The sequence below is a fragment of the Drosophila navojoa genome, chromosome 3 (assembly GCF_054131105.1).
Source record: "Drosophila navojoa isolate 15081-1374.11 chromosome 3, UAZ_NAV_1.0, whole genome shotgun sequence".
NCBI lineage: Eukaryota > Metazoa > Arthropoda > Insecta > Diptera > Drosophilidae > Drosophila > Drosophila navojoa.
Window position 1 is genome coordinate 24410016 of NC_142891.1, and position 19041 is coordinate 24429056.

Below are 19041 nucleotides of genomic sequence, written 5' to 3' on the forward strand. Positions count from 1 at the left end.
GACCAGATGGCAGGCTTTTAACAGAGCTGTTAACCATGTGCAGCCAACTTAATGTGGCGCAGAAATGCTTCCACAGCTGACCAACTACTGTTAATGTTCAGTTGGGCGGAAAATGTTAAAGAGTTTGAATTTGAATATTATGAAAAATCTTATATAATACATTTTTAATATTAAAATACATGATTTACTTATGAAGTACTTATTTCTTGCAGTTGATTAGAATAGACATTAATAGTGCTTACAAATGTTAATGAGACCAGTACGTTTTTTAGAGCTGTGCGGATATTAAATTTGCATTTTTTCTGATTTGCGATGGATTATTAAAAAGTGAAGCTGGAAAATGGCAGTGCGTTACTTAGTTTACTATCGATTAACTGTTTTCTTAAGATTAAATTTCTGATTGGTTTTCTTTTTTGGCATTTGAAGGTTCGCTGGGCGGCTTGTAGAACCACCAGGCGCCCAAAAAGAACAAAACGGAGCAGAGTTTGCCCACCAAAGCGAGGAGCCACATGTAACTGGAAGAGAAGCAGATGAAAAAATGATATTCTATACAATCTATAGGTATCTATATAATAACTCTACTAACCGACTTATGTAGAAATTATCGTAGACCAGACAAGCGCCACCTGCTTGAGCATCGCAGGACTCGTGCCAGAGCACGCAGGACTCGTCAATGAGTGCGCCAAAGATTAGCGGAGCCGGAATGGTGCCCATCAAACGCACCTTGATCCACTGCAGACCCAAGGCGAACGAACGCTGCTCATCCTGCACGCATCTGTGAGAGAAATAGAAATGAATATATGAAATATACATATATTTCCAACTGGTCAATCATCCAATCAACCCACCTCAGCGTGGCGGAGAGTGCCGGCATCGTGGCCAGGAAGGTGAAGAACATCAGCACAAAGCAGAGCCCCACAAAGTAGGGCAAACTCTTGCAGCTGGACTCGCACATGACATTGGTCGCCTCGCCACTGTGGTCGATGCAGGTGCAGTTGCTGTAGCTCTTCAAGGTCTCCTGCTGCTCCTCCTGGCCGCAGCCCGCGAAGCAGGGACTGTAGTACATGACGCCATTGGACCCACAGATGGGGTCATAATTGCTGCGACTGCAGCCGCAGTTGGCATTGCAACTGGCCTCCAGGGTCAGGGGCAGCCCCATCTGCTGGTCGTCGTAGGCCGAGGTGACGCCCGCATATGCCGCATTGGGGCAGGAGACCAGGAAGCAGCTGGTGAAGACGGTGGCCACCAGCGTGGCCAGCAGGCACATCTTGATGATGCCGCCACAGGCCAGGTTCAGCTTCTTCACCAGGTAGCCGCCCAGAAAGGTGCCGCCCCCGCCAGCGGGCACCGTGATGAGCCCCATCACCAGGGCCGAGATCACGGGCGAAATACCAAATTGATTCTCGATTTGCTTGGGCAGAAACGCGGCAAAGCCCGCTATGACCAGACCCTCCGTGGCGCCCGCCAGGTTGAGGAAGAAGAACGTGGGATTCCTGAACAGCGTCAGCACTGCGTGTGGCAGCTCGCCAAGGCGTCGACGCGGCTCTGTCTCCGCCCTCCCCGTCACTTGCCCCACCTCCGCCCCAGCCGCCTTGGCCTGGGCCGTTTTCTTTGTGTGCGCCTCCGAGACCTTGGCCAGCTGCAGCTTCTCCGCGCCAGGCAGAGACTTCGGGTAGCCAAAGATCGGAATGGCGATGAGCACACAGACCACGGCCGCAAACACAAAGCCAATCCACCAGGCACCGATCCACACCTTGCTATCGCTCGTCAGGCTCAAGCTGCAGGAATAAAATATAAATATTAAAATTAATAAAATAAATGAAAAAGCAATTATTAGTTGTCTTTGTTTAAGAAGTCTTGCAAATAGCATTCGCTATAATTCAAAACATTTTATTACCCACAATTCATATACATGTATTATATACGGTCTATATATAGATATATTCCTCACATAAATTGTCCTTAATTTACATTTACATTTATATTTATATTTATAAGCCCAAATATTGTTGTAAACGTCGTGCAAACATAAACAACCATTTTTTTGTATACCCTGTGACTTATGGAAAACTGGGGTATATTGCTTGAAGGTGGATGTATGTGACAAACAGAGGCAGAGACTCTGGATCTAAGGGCAAAGACAATCGCACAGCGAGAGCGTGAGGTAGAACATGGTAGAGGGAGACTTGAAGAAAGAGCTAAGAGCAGAGCTGAAGGCAGAGCTTAAGCCAGAGCTGAAGGCAGAGCTGAAGGCAGAGCTAAAAGCAGAGCTGAAGGCAGAGTTAAAGGCAGAGCTAAAAGCAGAGCAAAGGCAGAGCTGAAGACAGAGTCAAAACTAGAGCTGAAGACAGAGTCAAAGGCAGAGCGGAAGGCAGAGCGGAAGGCAGAGCTAAACGCAGAGGAAAGGCAGAGTTTAAGGCAGAGCTGAGAAGACAGAGTCAAAGGCAGAGCTAAGGGCAGAGCTTAAGGCAGAGTTTAAGCCAGAGTTAAAGGCAGAGCTGAAAGCAGAACTCGAATAAGGGCTGAAGGCAGAGATGATGGCTGAGTTCGAGGCAGAGCTTATGACAAAGGCTTCATTCTCTCTGACTTTCTAGCTATTCTACACTTCAGACTTTCGTCTACCCATATATGTATGTAATATGTAATAAATCAAAATAATTGAGTCGCAGTTCGAACATTTAAAAGCATTTTCCAGAATCTTACTGTGCACAAGGTATCGCCTAGTCCTGCATTGCCTTCCAAGTCACCTTGACTGCATTTTTTATACCTTTACAATAATTTAGTAGCTCGCCGAGCGTAAAAGTGGCAAACGAGATTCACCTACGCCAAATACCAAACAACAAACAGCAAACACCAAGCGCCCAGTCGCAGCTCCCAGCTCCCAGTCCCAAGTTCCAAGTTCCAAGTTCCGTATGACTTATGGCATCACCTTGACAATAAGCCGTGCGGCTTATCCGTGCAATGCAACGCCACGACTCCAGTGCTTGGTAAATCAAACAGCTGCCTCACACCCAGCACCCACACCCACAGCCGATTCCCACTCCCCCGCTCACGCGCCCTTGGATTCGCATTCGCATTCGCATTCGCACCTTATTTGCCTCGTTGTCAGCACGAAATGTTGTTTTATTAGTCTCCGGAGATGTTAACGGTACGGCGTGCTTTGTGCTTGTGGCATTTACTGATGCGACTGCCGTTGCCGTTGCCCGGGCAACAAATCAGCCACTGAACCACACTGACTGCCCCACAGGAGCCTCCATTAAAGCCATTCGCTGGCATTTGCCGTTGCCCTTTTTGGGCTTCAAGTGCGCCGCACGATTAATAACAATCATCGCGGATTTATCAGTTGCTTAAGCACTATCAAAGTCGTATATGTACATATATATATATATATATATATATATATATATATATATATATATATATATATATATATATATATATATATATATATATATATATATATATATATATATATATATATATATATATATATATATATACTTACTCAGCTGCATCCACGGTAACGAAATCCGTATAAATGAGCAGCAATTGGCCGCCCAGAACGTAGCCAATCGCCGGACCAATTATGGCCATCGTGTAGTAAATACCTGTGAATATCAAAAGCTTATCATCAAGTGGCGATACAGCATCATTATGTTTTTTTTTTTTTTAATTAAATATATAAAAAATAATATGTTCAGAATTGAAATTTTTACTGCAGATAGAGAGACGATAGCTGGATGCCCTGAAGAAATTATCAGGGGACATTAGCACCTGACTAAAGCGCACAAATACTTGACCAAAGGGATTATGTAAATTTAAAAATATATTCTAAAAATATTATTTCAAAAACATGCGTAATTAAATAAATTAATAAATAAATAAACAATAATTAAGACTTTTTGAATATACAAATGGTTTCTAAATTTTTAACAATAAGAGTGAATAATTAAATTTAAAAATATAATAAATAATATTAAATATAATAATAATAATAAGATTGAAAATATTAAATATAAAAATTAAAAAGTAATTAAAAAAAGAAAAAATACACAACAAAATTTAATAAGTTAATAAATAGTAATAAAATAAATAAAAACAAAAGATAAAATAAAAATTCAAGACAAAATTAAGAAAGCTGAAAAGATAAAATAAATTAAATAATACTTACAAAAAAAAAAAAAAAAAAAAAAAAAAAAAAAAAAAAAAAAAAACAATAATATATATTAAAAATATAAAAATATATAAATAAAATATAATAAAGTGCAAATATTTTGAATAATTGATTTAGCTCTGCTTAGAATTCAATAAATAAATAAATAAAAAAAAAAAAAAAACAATAAAATAAATAGAGACAATTTAATAAAAAAAATCATTCAAAAAAAAATTAAGAAAAATTAAAAGATAAATTACATTAAATAATACTTATAATAAACAATAAAATATATAAAAATATAATAATATATAAATTAAATATAAAAAAATGCAAATATAATTTGAATAATTGATTGAGCTGTGCTTGGAATTCAATTATTAATTAATTTAAATAATTCAAAACAAAATTTAGAAACAATAAAAGATAAAATAAATAAAGTAATAATTATAAAAATAATAATATATATTAAAAATATAATAATATATAAAACATATTTAATAAAGTGCAAATATTTTGAATAATTGATTGAGCTTTGCTTAGAATTTGTCAAGTAAATGAAATATTTTCCTAGTTTAGACTCTATTTGTTTGGGCTTGGTATCAATTATTTTGTCAGCCGTTGCGCCATAGAAGGTTGCCTCCTGCCTGGCAGGAGGATGAACAGGAGGAGTGGCTGGCTGTCTGGCTGAATGTTTTGGCAATAAGTCGATGCATGTCCTATCATTTGGCTGCATCTTAATTTGCATGACAATGGCCAAAAGGCGGAGAAGACACAAGTGTCACGATGTGGGCCAAGGGGGTGGGATGGGGCAGGGCAGGGCGCAGGCAAAGGCAACTGCGAATTTAATAACTTGGCTGAAAGTGTTTATCCTTTTCGAATGCTGCCGCTGCTCCTGCCGCTGCTGCTGCAGGCGGAGCAACAAATAAACAAATGAAAATGCGAAAAAGAAGAAAGTATCGGGAAAATCCCCCGAAAAACGAATTTCAATTGTTTCAAAAGGCGCAGACGACGACTCGTCGTAGCTGGACGGGCTTTGATAATTCCGAATGCTGTCGGATGGGAGCCACGATAAACTTAACTAAGAGGCAATAAATTTCGCCGGCTGTCTTCAAGCTTAGCGCGTGTCCTGGGCCCCTGGCTGACATCAGGTCCTGGCCTCGCCAAATTGCGCCTGACTCAGCTTTAAAATTGGGTCAATGGGCGCGGGGGAGGAGACGGCAGGCAGACGCAGTTGTGCAAGCATCGAATTCAGGGGGTATTCCTGGGCCTGGGGTGCAAATAGTAAACAGTCTATTCACTTCCCTTTGTAGCTGGCATCGTTTGGCAATATGGCAAATAAAAATAAATATGCATGTGTGAGTGTGTGTGGAACTAATAGATCCTTTGATATGCCCGCAAGGAGCAGACAGACTTCGTAGCAGCAGGAGCAGCAGCAGCAGGAGCAGCAGGAGCAGCCGTCTCAAAGTTTGCCCAGAAATGTCTTATCAATGCGACAGTTAAACTTACCCAAGTAAACAGATGACATCTTTGTGGATACGTTCTCATCCAGATAGGTTACGCCCAGCGTAAAGAGCGGCGAGGCGCCGGCTCCATGCAAAAGTTGCGCGGCAAAGAACAGCCAAACCGTCCAAGTTAAACTCTCGCCCAGCTCCAGCTCAGCTGCCTCCTCCTCCGGGTCAGCGCCGCATCCCAGCTGCAAGAGGCATCGCATTTAGTGCTATTTGTCCAGCCCGCCCCACCACAAACCTTTGCCCACCATCGTCTGATTCGCCTGGCCATCCCGTTCGCACAGATTCGCCTCGGCTATGGTCGCCCGATAGCTGCTGACCAGAAAGTGCGGCAGCGAGAAGATCAGCGAGCCGAGTCCCATCAGCAGCAGCCCAATGGCAATGAAGCACGGCTTCGACGCGCCCTTCCGCCCGCCGTAGTACGTCACGGGCACCAGACACACGAACGACGCCAGATCGTAGCCACTGGCCACCAGACCAGTCTGGCGCGAGCGCAGACCAAATCGTCGTTCGATGGTCGAGATGTTCACGTTCACGAAGCCATTCACAATCAGACCTGAAATGAAGGCGATCGGAGGGATTTATTATGTGAATATTGATAATTTTAATAATTATATTTAATATTAATTTCATTTGTATTTAACAAAGTCGAGACTGCCCGACCACGAGAACTCCTGAACCCTTCCAGGGACTAATGTTTAATAATTCTTCATTCACATTCACAGGCATACACACAAGCAGACACAGACACACACATACGTACGCTCATATAAGACTGCAAGCAGTGTTGCCAATTTAGACTATTTCAGGCTAGATCTAGCCTATTTGAGAGCAATCTAGCTTATTTATTGATACTAAAACAATTGAAGTTGAGTGAGGAATGGAACAGTTAGAAATTGAGGCAGAGTTAGTCTTCAAGAGAACTGTAGAAGAGAAAAACCTGCTGTCTATACCATCTAATAATTATGAATATAAATGTGCAAGTCTTTTAGCATATCAACATTTAGTTTAAATATAATAAATAATGAGCTAATCCGATATAACTATGCATGCTTATTTACCTATATGTCTGTTCTGTCTGTATATCTGCCTCTCTCCCTGTCTTCCGTTTCTCTGCCTATCTCTCAGTCTGCCCAACTGCAAAGCTGACCATATGTATGCAGCAGCAGTCCCTTGTAGTCCCTTTATACTTGAATAAAACGAAGCCCGAATGCTAGCAGCAGCAGAGAGAGAGCTTCCATTGGTCACTCTAAGGTCGACTGCAACGATCTCTACCTGGCGCCTGGCTCAACATTTGAGAACGACTAATGCTTTGAGTGAAGGTCGCCCTATATAAAGGGCTGCTGCTGCAGCATTTCTTCAGTCGCCCAGGCCTGGTGGGGTTCAATCGTGCAGTGCAGTAAAGTGAAGTAAAGTAAAGTGAAGTGTGATGTATTGCAGCTATTTTATAGTTAACTGGACATGGAGTTTCCTCCACTTGGAATTGCTTGGAGGAGGAATTGCTTGGAGGAAATACTTGAAGGAAGTACTTGGAGGAAATACTTGGAAATACTGCACATATTCTATACGAAGAAAATACTAATAAGAAAAATATACTTAAAATAAGAATTCTTAGACGAAACACCTAAAAGAAATTCTCAGAGTTGGAATCTTAGAATATATGCATATGAAAATTATAAATTATTTATTTATTTATTTTTTTTTTTTTATTTATTTATTTATTTTATTTATTTATTTACTTATTTATTTATTTATTTATTATTTCATTTATTTACTTATTTATTTATTTTTTTTTCTTTTCTTCTTCTTTCTTTCTTTCTTTATTTCTTTCTTTCTTTCTTTATTTCTTTTTCTTTCGTTTTTCTTTCCTTCTTTCTTCTTTCTTTCTTCTTTCTTCTTTCTTCTTTCTTTCTTTCTTTCTTCTTTCTTCTTCTTTTCTTCTTTCTTTTCTTCTTTCTTCTTTCTTTTCTTTCTTTCTTTCTTTCTTTCTTTCTTTCTTTCTTTTTCTTTCTTTCTTTCTTTCTTTCTTTTCTTCTTTCTTTCTTCTTTTCTTTCTTTCTTTCTTTCTTTCTTTCTTTCTTTCTTCTTTCTTTCTTTCTTTCTTTCTTTCTTTCTTTCTTTCTTTCTTTCTCTTTTTTCTTTCTTTCTTTCTTTCTTTCTTTCTTTCTTTCTTTCTTTCTTTCTTTCTTTCTTTCTTTCTTTTCTTTCTTTCTTTCTTTCTTTCTTTCTTTCTTTCTTTCTTTCTTTCTTTCTTTCTTTCTTTCTTTCTTTCTTTCTTCTTTCTTTCTTTCTTTCTTTCTTTCTTTCTTTCTTTCTTTCTTTCTTTCTTTCTTTCTTTCTTTTTCTTTCTTTCTTTCTTTCTTTCTTTCTTTCTTTCTTTCTTTCTTTCTTTCTTTCTTTCTTTCTTTCTTTCTTTCTTTCTTTCTTTCTTTTTCTTTCTTTCTTTCTTTCTTTCTTTCTTTCTTTCTTTCTTTCTTTCTTTCTTTCTTTCTTTCTTCTTTCTTTCTTTCTTTCTTTCTTTCTTTCTTTCTTTCTTTCTTTCTTTCTTTTCTTTCTTTCTTTCTTTCTTTCTTTCTTTCTTTCTTTCTTTCTTTCTTTCTTTCTTTCTTTCTTTCTTTCTTTCTTTCTTTCTTTCTTTCTTTCTTTCTTTCTTTCTTTCTTTCTTTCTTTCTTTCTTTCTTTCTTTCTTTCTTTCTTTCTTTCTTTCTCTTTCTTTCTTTCTTTCTTTCTTTCTTTTTTCTTTCTTTCTTTCTTTCTTTCTTTCTTTCTTTCTTTCTTTCTTTCTTTCTTTCTTTTTCTTTTTCTTTCTTTCTTTCTTTATTGTTCCCCCCCCTTAAATCTAAATAACAATTCTTAAGCCAGAGCGACAGGGCCTGCAGGCATTATATATATTGTGGGTTTACCATTAATTTATTATTTTATTATAAAATTAAACAATAATCAGGAAATCTCTCTAAGTTCCTGTAAAAAGCATAAAACAAATATAAATAAAAATAATTTGTGTACAGTGAACCGTTGCGAACTGTAACTAATGCAAAATTGTATTTGATGCCCGCCGTGTTTAACCTGGCTCTAGTCGGAAGTCAGACCCCCGCACCTCCTATAAAAACTCCCCAAACACTATTCAGGACTATTACCGACATCATCCCTCAAGGCGGGTGTCATAAAAAATAAGACCAGCTAAGATGATTTTATGACTCGAATTGCTGGCACCATCAACAGATTGAAATACAATATGAAACAGGAATAAAGTAGCAGAAGCAGCAGCGGGGGGCTGGTGCTGGGCAAGGTAATAAATTAAATATCTGTTCGACAAATTGATTTTACACATAAATACATATATATATGTATATCTATATGTATAGAGAATAGATATTTTCGTAAGGTGTTTGGGCTCATTGTGTTGCCAACAAATTCAATTTATTTTCCAATAATCGAACTGCTTGCAAAATGTCCTTTTACACTGGACACACGGACGGCAGATGGGATGAGCTGCGCTGCGCTGCGTTGCCCCCCTGCAGAGAGGGCACAAAAATGCTTCGTGGGGAGACTTAAATGTCTCAAGCACTCATAAGTCATTTACCCCTGAAAAGTGCAGTAATACGGATCAATTTCCTCATGTGCCCGCCCACTCCAATCGAGGCTGGGCACTGATTGGAGGCGAAGTCAAGTGAAGTGTCCATTGTGTCGACTTTGTTGCAAACGTGACAATCAACCGATTTGTTTATGAGCTGCAAGGCGCAGGATGTGAAAGCTTTTAATTAGCAAAAATTGATAGAAAGGACTGCAAAATATTTATATACATATATATTTAATTGTAAAGTAAATGGCGTTCAGTTCGCATCAGGGCTGCAAGTAATTTAAAAAATAATCAAGCTTTAAAGACAGGAATTGATTTTGTATTAAAGTGATTTAATTTAATTGTTTAAAAAATTAATGTCTATCTCTTTTTTCTCTTTTTGGCTTGAGTTTGATTTTTTTTATAAGCTTTAAGTAGCATACACATTTATTTAAAATTATGTATTTATTTTTGTTGATATATTATAACATCATTTTAAATATACTTAATCGATTCTTACATTTTAATTATAGTTTTATTTAATGGAATTTGTTGAGCTATTTTCTCCAATAATAATAATATTTTCTCCAAGCCAATAATTTCATACTTAGTAAAATCTCTCAGCAAACCCATATTTCGATGGCCATCTAATTTGGTATGGTTAGATATATTGGAAGCGCCCTAAACACACACTGAAGACACGCTTTGTAATTAAAACAATAAACCGTTAAAATCGGTTGTACAGCGAGAGCAAGTGGAAAATGGGTAGAAGACGTAGAGGAAGCGAGCGATGGCTGTAATCCCGAATTGTAGCGGATGATTTATGTTAATGCCATGTCAACTGATTAATATTTTTGGTCACGTGCCGCCATTCATAACCGAGCTGCACTGTACTGGACAAACACGAGCAAAAAACGAAAACAACATGATGAGCAGGAGAAGGGAAGAGAGACAGAGAGAGAGCGAAGGGCTGGCAGCAGGGAGATTTATCGCTGCACGCGACCTGGCAAACACTTGGAGTCTGGGCGTTCAGCCTTGTCATCACTTTGACACCAGTCCTAAGAGTGCGATAGAGAGGGAGAGAGTGAGAGAGGGAGAGAGGGAGAGACAGGGCCAATCCAAGTCGGAAATGCGCTCACGTAGCGCAATGTGCAACAGATGCCAAAACTGTGGGAATCCATGCATATAATCTGTTCTGGGTTTGTTTATGGCACTACCAAGACATAAATACAGCGAGCCCCTGTCGCTGGGGGCAGCCCAAATGGCCGAGCTAATCCCTGGAACAGTGCCTAATCCGTGCAGCCTTTCGCAATTGCTGAATTTTAATTAACCACATGAATATGACTCTGCCGTGGCGTCGCCCTGTCTACCATGGAACTGCCCCGATTTACGCCTATGACAACGCGCAACCAGAGCTCCAGCCAAGCTGCCCCGCGTCCCGGTTAGGCGCATCCTTTCAAACTATTCAGCGGACAGTTTTCTTTTTCTCTTTCTTTTTTTATTTTTGAGGTTAATGCATCCTCAGGCTAGATGGAGAAAAATTGTCTGTTGACTGCTTCGGGGGCTGATATTAATTATTAACTCGTTTCCCATTCAGGAAAATGCTTTCGCCTCGCCACGCCACGCCAAGGCGCTTATCTGTTGCACACAGCCTTCGGCTGGCTGGGCCCAAAACTCCACCCAAAGCCGGAAAATTGCCCGTGCAATGCTCAGCGATGCTAATGAAGCGTTCCACTTGGCCCAGCCTCCATGCTCGCGTCACACTTTCCGTTTATCAACGAGTGCTAAATGCAGGTTTCAGCCATGCAGATTATTTGGCTTGAGCGGAGCTGTTAGTCCAACACCCAAATAACGGGTTAATTGTTGAACAACTTGGCTCATATTAATTAATTGCTATAGTTATTTGAGTTCATAGTTTAAATTGAAATTTAATTGGTATTTATGTAATTGCAAATCTATTTTAAATTTGATTTAATTTGCTGAACAAATCAAATAATAAAGCGGGCAGCTTATAGAAGTAGCTTAATTTAAATACGGTACCTTTTATTTTATAGCTATTTATGGTTATACTTTCTTCTGTTTATGGTAAAAAAACAGGTAAAATATATCAAATTAACTTTGCTAACTAAAAGTCGATTCAATAGAATTTGTAACTAAAAATATTCTGAGCTATAAATACAAATTATACAAATATCTTATTTACATATTAAATGTATTTAAATATTAATATTCCAAGAAGGAAGCTATATAAATACAGCTTAATAAATATAGTTTAAATATTTGAAAAAAAAAATAGTAAAATAGTAAAATATGATATTTTTAATATTTAATATTTTTTATATATCTGTATATTTACATATAAAATGTACTTAAATATTAATATACTTAAAATATAAAACAAAAATTAATATTTATACCTGTATATACTTAATAAATTAAAAAATATTTATAGTAACTTAAAATACATATAAGATATTTTTATAATATAAAAATTAAAATATTTAAATATATGTACGTATGCAATTTTTTCTATTGAATATTATATATGTACATTTAAAATTTACATTTAAAATAATGTAACTTTTGAATCTAATCTAGCTATTTATTTGCTTCGTATAAATAAAGGTCAGTATTAAAGAAATCATGGCAGATCCCATATACAAAATAATAAATTATATTTGCCTCCTCAGTTTCTATTTAATTAATAACAATACAAATGCAATTTGTAGTCCATATACTCTTTATATTTGTATACGACATATATTTAGTCATTATCTAAATTCTGTCCTCATAAAATTGAAATAAATGCAGCAGTTTGCATTATTAACTTTATCAACTTCAACTTTAAGTAAATTTGCATTTTATTTACTTAACACTTTGGCCCACTTTAATTAAACGCGATAAGATAAAATTATCTGAGATCTGATAAGCCGGAATGCCTGGCAGAGCAAACAAATTTGTAATATAGAACTGCACTTACTTATGCACAAAAATAACTATTTAAAGCACAAATATTTGCATTTAATTTAGATTTGTTTAATTTTATATTTCATCTGGTGTGAATATTTAGTCACGCGTATCTTACGAGGTGTTTCACTGTAGGTGTTGAGACACAAAGATTATCATTTATTCATATACTCAAAAGCAGCGTCCAGCCGAAAAACGTGTGGGCGGATCAGCGAGACGGAGCTATTAAATGAATTAAGCGCGGACCACAATGAGAATTTGTGTGCCAAATGTCGTCCGCCCTCCCCGTCCCCGTCCCCTCATTCACCAACACACTTACCCTGCAATGCGCCGCCCCAGCAGAGCCAGAAGAGCGCCCACTTGGCGGTGCAGAAGCGCTGCAGCCACTGCGGCCGGAATCGCAGCCAGCCAAAGCGTTGCTCCTCCAGGCATGTGGAATCTGTGCCCGTGGAGCTGCGGCTGGACCGAGCACTATTGTTATTATTCATGCCACTGCCACTGACACTGCCATTGCCATTGCCATTCCCGAGCTTTGGCACACTCGTGTCCAATGTGCAAATGGTTGACATGTTGCTGGAGTCCTCATCAACTGCCCGAGCTGTGGACATTTTCGATTCGGACTTAGATTCGATAACTTCAAGAGATAATTCACTGGAAATCGCGTCTGCTGCGATCCGCATCGGACGAAGCGCCAACTGCAACTGAACGCACAGATTTGAACTGCGCCAAGCCAGAGCTCAGCCGCAGCCGCAGCCTCAGCGTCAGCCTCAGCCGTTTCCTGATGCTCGCCGCTTAACAGCGCAGGACTTAACAGAGCTCTGTTAGCCAGCCAAAAGCAACCCCATTCACATACACACATCTGTTGGCGTAAACAAACTTTATGAATGAAATTTTACGCCGCTTACCCTTACCGCATCTTGCCAGACGCTCGCTCCCCCCGCGTCCATGTGGTTCGCATATCAACAGTTGTCAAGACATTTAATTTGATTCTAATTTAAAAATATCTTAATGTGGCGGCACAGGCGGCAAATACTATTTGAAGAGCTCGCCAAGTATTTGTAAAATATTATTATTATTTTTGTTTTATATCTGCTGCGGATGACTGAAATTTGTTCATTTGACTTAAGTGCTACTTAACATCGATTTTGTATTTAAAAATTCGGCTAAGACAAGATAATTTTGTGAGAATTACTGTTACATTTTTGAGTATGTATACTTCTATAAATAGATTCTTACTATTTACTACCGTTAAAGCTTCCTATACATAGATATGTATATACGATTGGTATTAGTCAAAATTGACAAAAGTATTCTAATTATAATATCGTGAACGGATTCAGTGCTAGAGAGTGTTGAATCACCTTTAAATGTGTAGAATTTGCAGATATCAAAGCAAAAATAATATTCAACATATAAACCTAAAAATTCCAATAAAAAGAAGAAAAGCTTTAATAGTATTAAGTAAATGCGGAAATTCAGCATTCGCTAGACTTTTATTTTCCTCGAAAATTCTTTCGTTTTTTGATAAATTTCTCTTCAACAAAATAAAAAATAAAATAAAAAAATAAAACCCAATTTTTTTATTCGTTTTTTTTTCGAAATTTTAAATCATAAAATAAAGATCAAATTGTATATTTTGAAGGATGTCACACCAAGCGAAAGATATAATGGATCTGAGTATATATATAACATAAAATATATATAATTCAAAAATCATAGTCTAAATACTTTGGCACCTACCAAGAAATTTCTATTAATACATCTTTGAGTATAAATACTATTTGTTATATATGCGTCAAGTTACTTTAAGCATTGCGGATAAGCTCGTATCCCATATCCATCTGTAAACTAGGGATTAGCATTATATCGGGAAAATAAGCAACCTAACAAAAATTTGATGTAAATGCAGCTAAATTAATTTCACATCACGCTAAAAATATATTCCGCTTCACTTGAAATTCGTGTCCGTATCATATCTAAATTTCATTATTATAATCCGAAACTCTCTTTGATTAAACTGTGCGATAACTTTAAGATAAACTTCATTGAAAATTTCAATAAAATGTGTTTTAATTCCACTGTACGACGCACTGACAAGCCACAATAGCTATAATCTTTAGTTAATTTATTTACAAATAATAAAAAGCCATTCTCAGCAAAGCAGACGAAGAAGAAAGCAGCCCTTACAATGGCATTTCGTTGTCTTTCTCTTGAATGGGGCAGCATGAAATGGAACGTCTAGTCGCCCGTCATCATTTCCATGAACTCTGCAAGTAGAATCGATCGATGTCGTTATAAGCTAATCAGATTTAACCTTCATTATGCGAATTACCATCAAAATCAACAGTTCCCGAGCCGTCGGTATCAATTTCGGCAATGATGCCATCGAGATCGCTGGATGACAGCTTGTCGTCGAGGGCGGCTAGAATCTCTTTGAGTGTGGACGTGGTTATGTAACCGTTGCCCTCGCGATCGTACAAGCGAAACGCCTCTTTCAGCTCCTTCTGTATGGCCTCGGCGTCCTCCTCCTCGAGAAAGTGGGCCGCAATGTTGCAGAACCCATCGAAGTTCACCTTGCCCGTATCCTCCGGATCGTTCTCGTCGATCAGATCCTGCAGCTCGCTCTCCTCGAACATTTGGCCCATGCTATTCAGGATAGTCTTCAGTCGCAGCGTCTCGATGAAGCCCGTCTTCTGGGTGTCAAACATCTGGAATGCCTTGCGCATAATGTCCATTTTCTCATCGTCCTCCTAAAATTTCGCACCGAAAATTCGCAAAATATTTTCATTATATGATATAATAGCCGATGGCCGTCGGCGATTCGTACCATTTTAATATTATTCCGCTGCCGGCTTCTGCTGTCTGTTCCGTATGGATGAGCGATGCGACTATGAATGTGGGGTATACCGAATGCGAGTGGTATTTGGCCAACTGACTTTCTACATCAACGAGTTGCTGCTGCGTTGGACCGCGAACGTGCACTAATCCGTTCGTCTGGCCAAGATCATTATTTATAAACAACAAAAAAAAAAAAAGTTTTTCTCGGTTAAGTGACTACGTCATCAGCACGCAGCACGCTGAGCGCACAGCAGAGCGCACAATTCAACCCCACCCGCACTCACACACACTCTCACACACTCACTCACACTCACTCACACCTCGTTTGGCCATCCTTCAAGTTGGAGGGGGAGGTTATTGTTGTTTGTTAGGCTTTTGGCCGCAACGCTTTATTGATGCTGACCGAAAAATATAGCCAAAGGCGTTCGCCGCATGCATATAACTATCGGAATGTGCTGCCGGAGGCTGGCCAGACACTCGACCAGATCAAAGTGATGCACGGCCAGGTTGATCGCTCGATCTCTCCATCTCGCGATCGGTCAGACTAAGGTCGCCCACTGGCACCACGGATGGCGACGTCATCTACAGCTCAACCGCGTTCAGCGATTGCCGGAAAAATCAAACAAAATGCAGCGAAAACGAATGAAAAAGAACTAAATCTGCTGCAACTGCGGGCATATGCGATAGCCCTATACTCGCTCAAAATCTATTGAGAGCTTTACTGAATGCCATTAACATTAGCTAGAGCTTATATACTATCTTAATGCCACCTGGTCTATATACTTCTGGGTCAGCCTCGAACTCATTCTAAATCTCAAGCCATCGCAAGGCCTTCAAACTTTTCTCGGCAGGAAACATATTATTTAGACGGCTAAAAGCCACTTATTCCTTATAAATTTCTATATCAAGGCAAGCACTACTAAAGTCGAATACTATTTTTTTTTATTGGAACTCTGATGCACCAATGTTTCCCTGTCAAGGAATCTTCCCTAGTAACCCAAACGCAGCAAAAAGATGAGCATGATTTACCTCAATGAATCATAGCTTTAACTAATCCAAAAATACCATATTCTACTGCTCTTTTAACAGCCATAATATAGAGTATGGTAGTTCTTATGAAGATCATTTACATAGATGTATATGAATTACCTATTGAAGTACCAGTAATAATAAAAACAACAAAAATGTTGATCACCTAATAAAGACTAAGCTGTAATCTCCGATGTAATTATTATAATCTGTCATTTCCATTATCTTTGACAATTCATAGAATACTTTAATTTCATATATATTGTTTTATATTTCTTATAGTGAGATCTATCGATTGCTAAACATAATCTCAATGCAGTTATGGTCCAATGCAAATATACTCATCTTACGTCTTATGCGTGCTCATAAGATTCTACAATGTCGAGCCGAAGCGGCGGTGCAGAGATTGCCCCTAAGATCGCCCCCAGTCGGTCGCCGGCAGTCACTAAAAATCGGCTATAAACGTCCTCACAATCAGTCACAAAATCAGCGCAAATTTCTCACGGTAATTGTATTTTTAGTACTTTATAGCAATTTTTGTCCAAATGATCATGAGCAGTGGGCCAGATGTCGATGACGATGCCGATGTTGATGGCGATGCCGATGGCGATGGCGATGGCGATGCTCCGCGCTCTGCCGCCATAGTTACCTCTCCTTCGGGCGCGTAAATTGTTTTCAGAAGAGGAAAAAAATAAAGGCAGAAAACAACAACAGCAGCTACAACAACGCGAAAAAAATGTTGATGTGGTTTTAGATTTTTGCGTTAAAATAAACAAACAGGCATTTCAGCTCTGGCAAATGGACATCAGAATTGTTGGACGTGCACCAAGCCCAGTGGACAGGTCGAGCGGGAAGCATGCGGTGCTGCAGGCGGCCATAAAGTGTGTGTGTGTGTGTGTGTGTGAGTGGGTGGGTGTGTATATGCTCTATATAACCTTCTGACGAATTGGTTTGGTTTCTGTGCGGCATTTTTGGCAATAGCCAAAGGCAATTTGATTTTTATTATTTATGACAAAACGTGAAGCACTTTGGAAAGCACTTGTATGTAGCTGGGTCTGCATATGTGTGTGTGTGTGTGTCTGTGTTTATGTATGTAACATGGCAATGAGTTGCACTTATACACACACTCACACTCACACTCACACACACACACACATACAGTCTGTGTGTACCTGGCAGATACTTTGCTCGATTGTTTTTGAATATTTTTGTGTTGAAATATATCGTATAAATATAGCCGCACTCTCGGTACATGTACATATGTATGTCGAAAGCTTCTAATTTGGCCGCTGACAGTTGGTGGCTAAATTTGCGGTTAATTAACAAAAATAAATTGTATAATCCAGAGGCGTTTGCGTACCTTTTGAATATTTCACAACATTTCACACAGTCCAAGCGTCAAATCGCTTTACCAAGTAATACAAAGACTATAAATAATTTTTCAATTTCAGTTGCAACATTTTTTGAGAGAGCCTCATTTCCATTTAATGAAAAAATATATTGTTAAAAATATTCAAAAAATAATACACATAATGTGGACGAATGGGAAGTATTTTAGCTTAAATAAATTTTTAAAATTTATATTAACATAAATTTGAGTAATAAAGTTGAATAATAATTCTATTTGAAAACTAGATTTATGAAACAAATTCAAAGTCGGGTTTAAGATGGTTATGAACATAGAAAAATGGATGGAACATAGAATAATTCTTTATAGCAACTGCATAGATTTTTTGCTTGTTTACAGTCTACGCTAAACGATGAAATCATCAAAGGAAAATTTTAAAATTTTCATCAAGGCGACAATGGATAACCACAGAAACTTATAAGATTTTAGTGTTCCTATATATTTCTGTCTCTCTATATATATAGATAAATAAGCTTATACATATATATACTTAATACTCTCAAACATTTCTATTTTTAAGTCGTATTTCCCAGAGAAATAGATCGTTTGGGGAATACGATAGATTAAAATAAATAAATTTAATTTTTTTTAAAGTAAATGGAAAATAAGTTTTACTTAAAATTATAAAACTAAGCCTTGAATTTTAAATAAAATATATATTCCAAAAAAATGTATATTAAAAAAGTATTGTAGTAAATTGTTGTTACAATAAATTTAATTTATACATATTTGTTTATTTTTATTCTATATTTTTTTTATTATTTTTTTTATATATATTCTATAAATTCTTGAATAAATTAACATAAAATATTGATATTTTTAAATTGATTTTATTTATTTTCTTTTGTGTTTTTTTGAATAAATTAACATCAAATATTAATATTTTTATAATTATTTTATTTATTTTCTTGTGTGCTTTTTGTAATAGTAAAATGTTTTATTCAAAACATTATTTATTAATGACACTTAGAATTGATTTTTTTTAATAAATTAAAAGAATTAGCAATGAATTAATCCACCAAGACTTATTTCAATTTAAAAAATCGACTGTCCAAACATTCCTAGGGCCACTGAACACACAATGATCTCGTTCGATCGTACAGCAGCAAAGGCCAGGCCGCAGAGAATCCAGAGATGCTATAATCCAAAATTCTTGTTCATGATTTATTTTAATGCCATGTCAACAGTTTAATATATTTGGTCACGTGCCACCATTCACACAAATACATTCATAGGCACACACATGCCAACAACAACACACAAATTGAAACAAATTTGTTGGTCATTTAACAAGAATCTTTTTTATCTTGCTAAAAGAACAATATTAAAGCAGAAATGAATGTGGGCGGACAGAGCTATTAAATAAATTAAGCACGGACCACAAAGAGAATTTCTGTGACAATGTCCATCTTCTCGTCTCGAACTCACCCCTTCACTTGCCCTGCTATGCATCGTCCCAGCAGAACCTGAAGAACGCCCTATTGCTGGTGCTGAATCCAGCTAGATCCTGACGCCTTCTGTTATGATTCCCATTGCTTACACATTTCTGCCTGAGATGTGGACATCTTAATTTTGA

At 37.7% G+C, this 19041-nt stretch overlaps 3 protein-coding genes across 3 annotated transcripts in view; 1 reads left to right on the top strand and 2 right to left on the bottom strand.

Annotated features, from left to right (window-relative positions):
• LOC115562955 (enoyl-CoA delta isomerase 1, mitochondrial) overlaps positions 1 to 19041 on the top strand; it is a 103661-nt gene that overhangs the window by 56358 nt on the left and 28262 nt on the right. The gene's annotated exons all lie outside the window — the stretch shown is intronic.
• Positions 143 to 12910, bottom strand: Oatp26F (Organic anion transporting polypeptide 26F). Its single transcript, XM_089256783.1, has 7 exons — positions 12510 to 12910; positions 5913 to 6220; positions 5663 to 5849; positions 3506 to 3608; positions 849 to 1778; positions 587 to 775; positions 143 to 515 (listed from the first exon to the last, which is right to left on the bottom strand). The coding sequence occupies exons 1-7, from the start codon at positions 12868 to 12870 to the stop codon at positions 389 to 391; spliced, it is 2205 nt and encodes a 734-aa protein (XP_089112909.1). The 5' UTR covers positions 12871 to 12910; the 3' UTR covers positions 143 to 388.
• TpnC25D (Troponin C at 25D) lies at positions 14243 to 15185 on the bottom strand. Its single transcript, XM_018110845.3, has 3 exons — positions 15018 to 15185; positions 14523 to 14940; positions 14243 to 14457 (listed from the first exon to the last, which is right to left on the bottom strand). The coding sequence occupies exons 1-3, from the start codon at positions 15018 to 15020 to the stop codon at positions 14429 to 14431; spliced, it is 450 nt and encodes a 149-aa protein (XP_017966334.2). The 5' UTR covers positions 15021 to 15185; the 3' UTR covers positions 14243 to 14428.

Bases quoted from the DNA above. Each gene is read 5' to 3' on its own strand.
- Oatp26F (XM_089256783.1), bottom strand. From the start codon at position 12,870: ATGCGGATCGCAGCAGACGCGATTTCCAGTGAATTATCTCTTGAAGTT. The intron at 5,850-5,912 runs GTGGGCAAAGGT...TGCCTCTTGCAG, and splicing joins GCCAGGCGAATCAGACGATG to CTGGGATGCGGCGCTGACCC. The intron at 516-586 runs GTTAGTAGAGTT...CTTCTCTTCCAG, and splicing joins GATAATTTCTACATAAGTCG to TTACATGTGGCTCCTCGCTT.
- TpnC25D (XM_018110845.3), bottom strand. The intron at 14,458-14,522 runs GTAATTCGCATA...TTCTACTTGCAG, and splicing joins GGGAACTGTTGATTTTGATG to AGTTCATGGAAATGATGACG.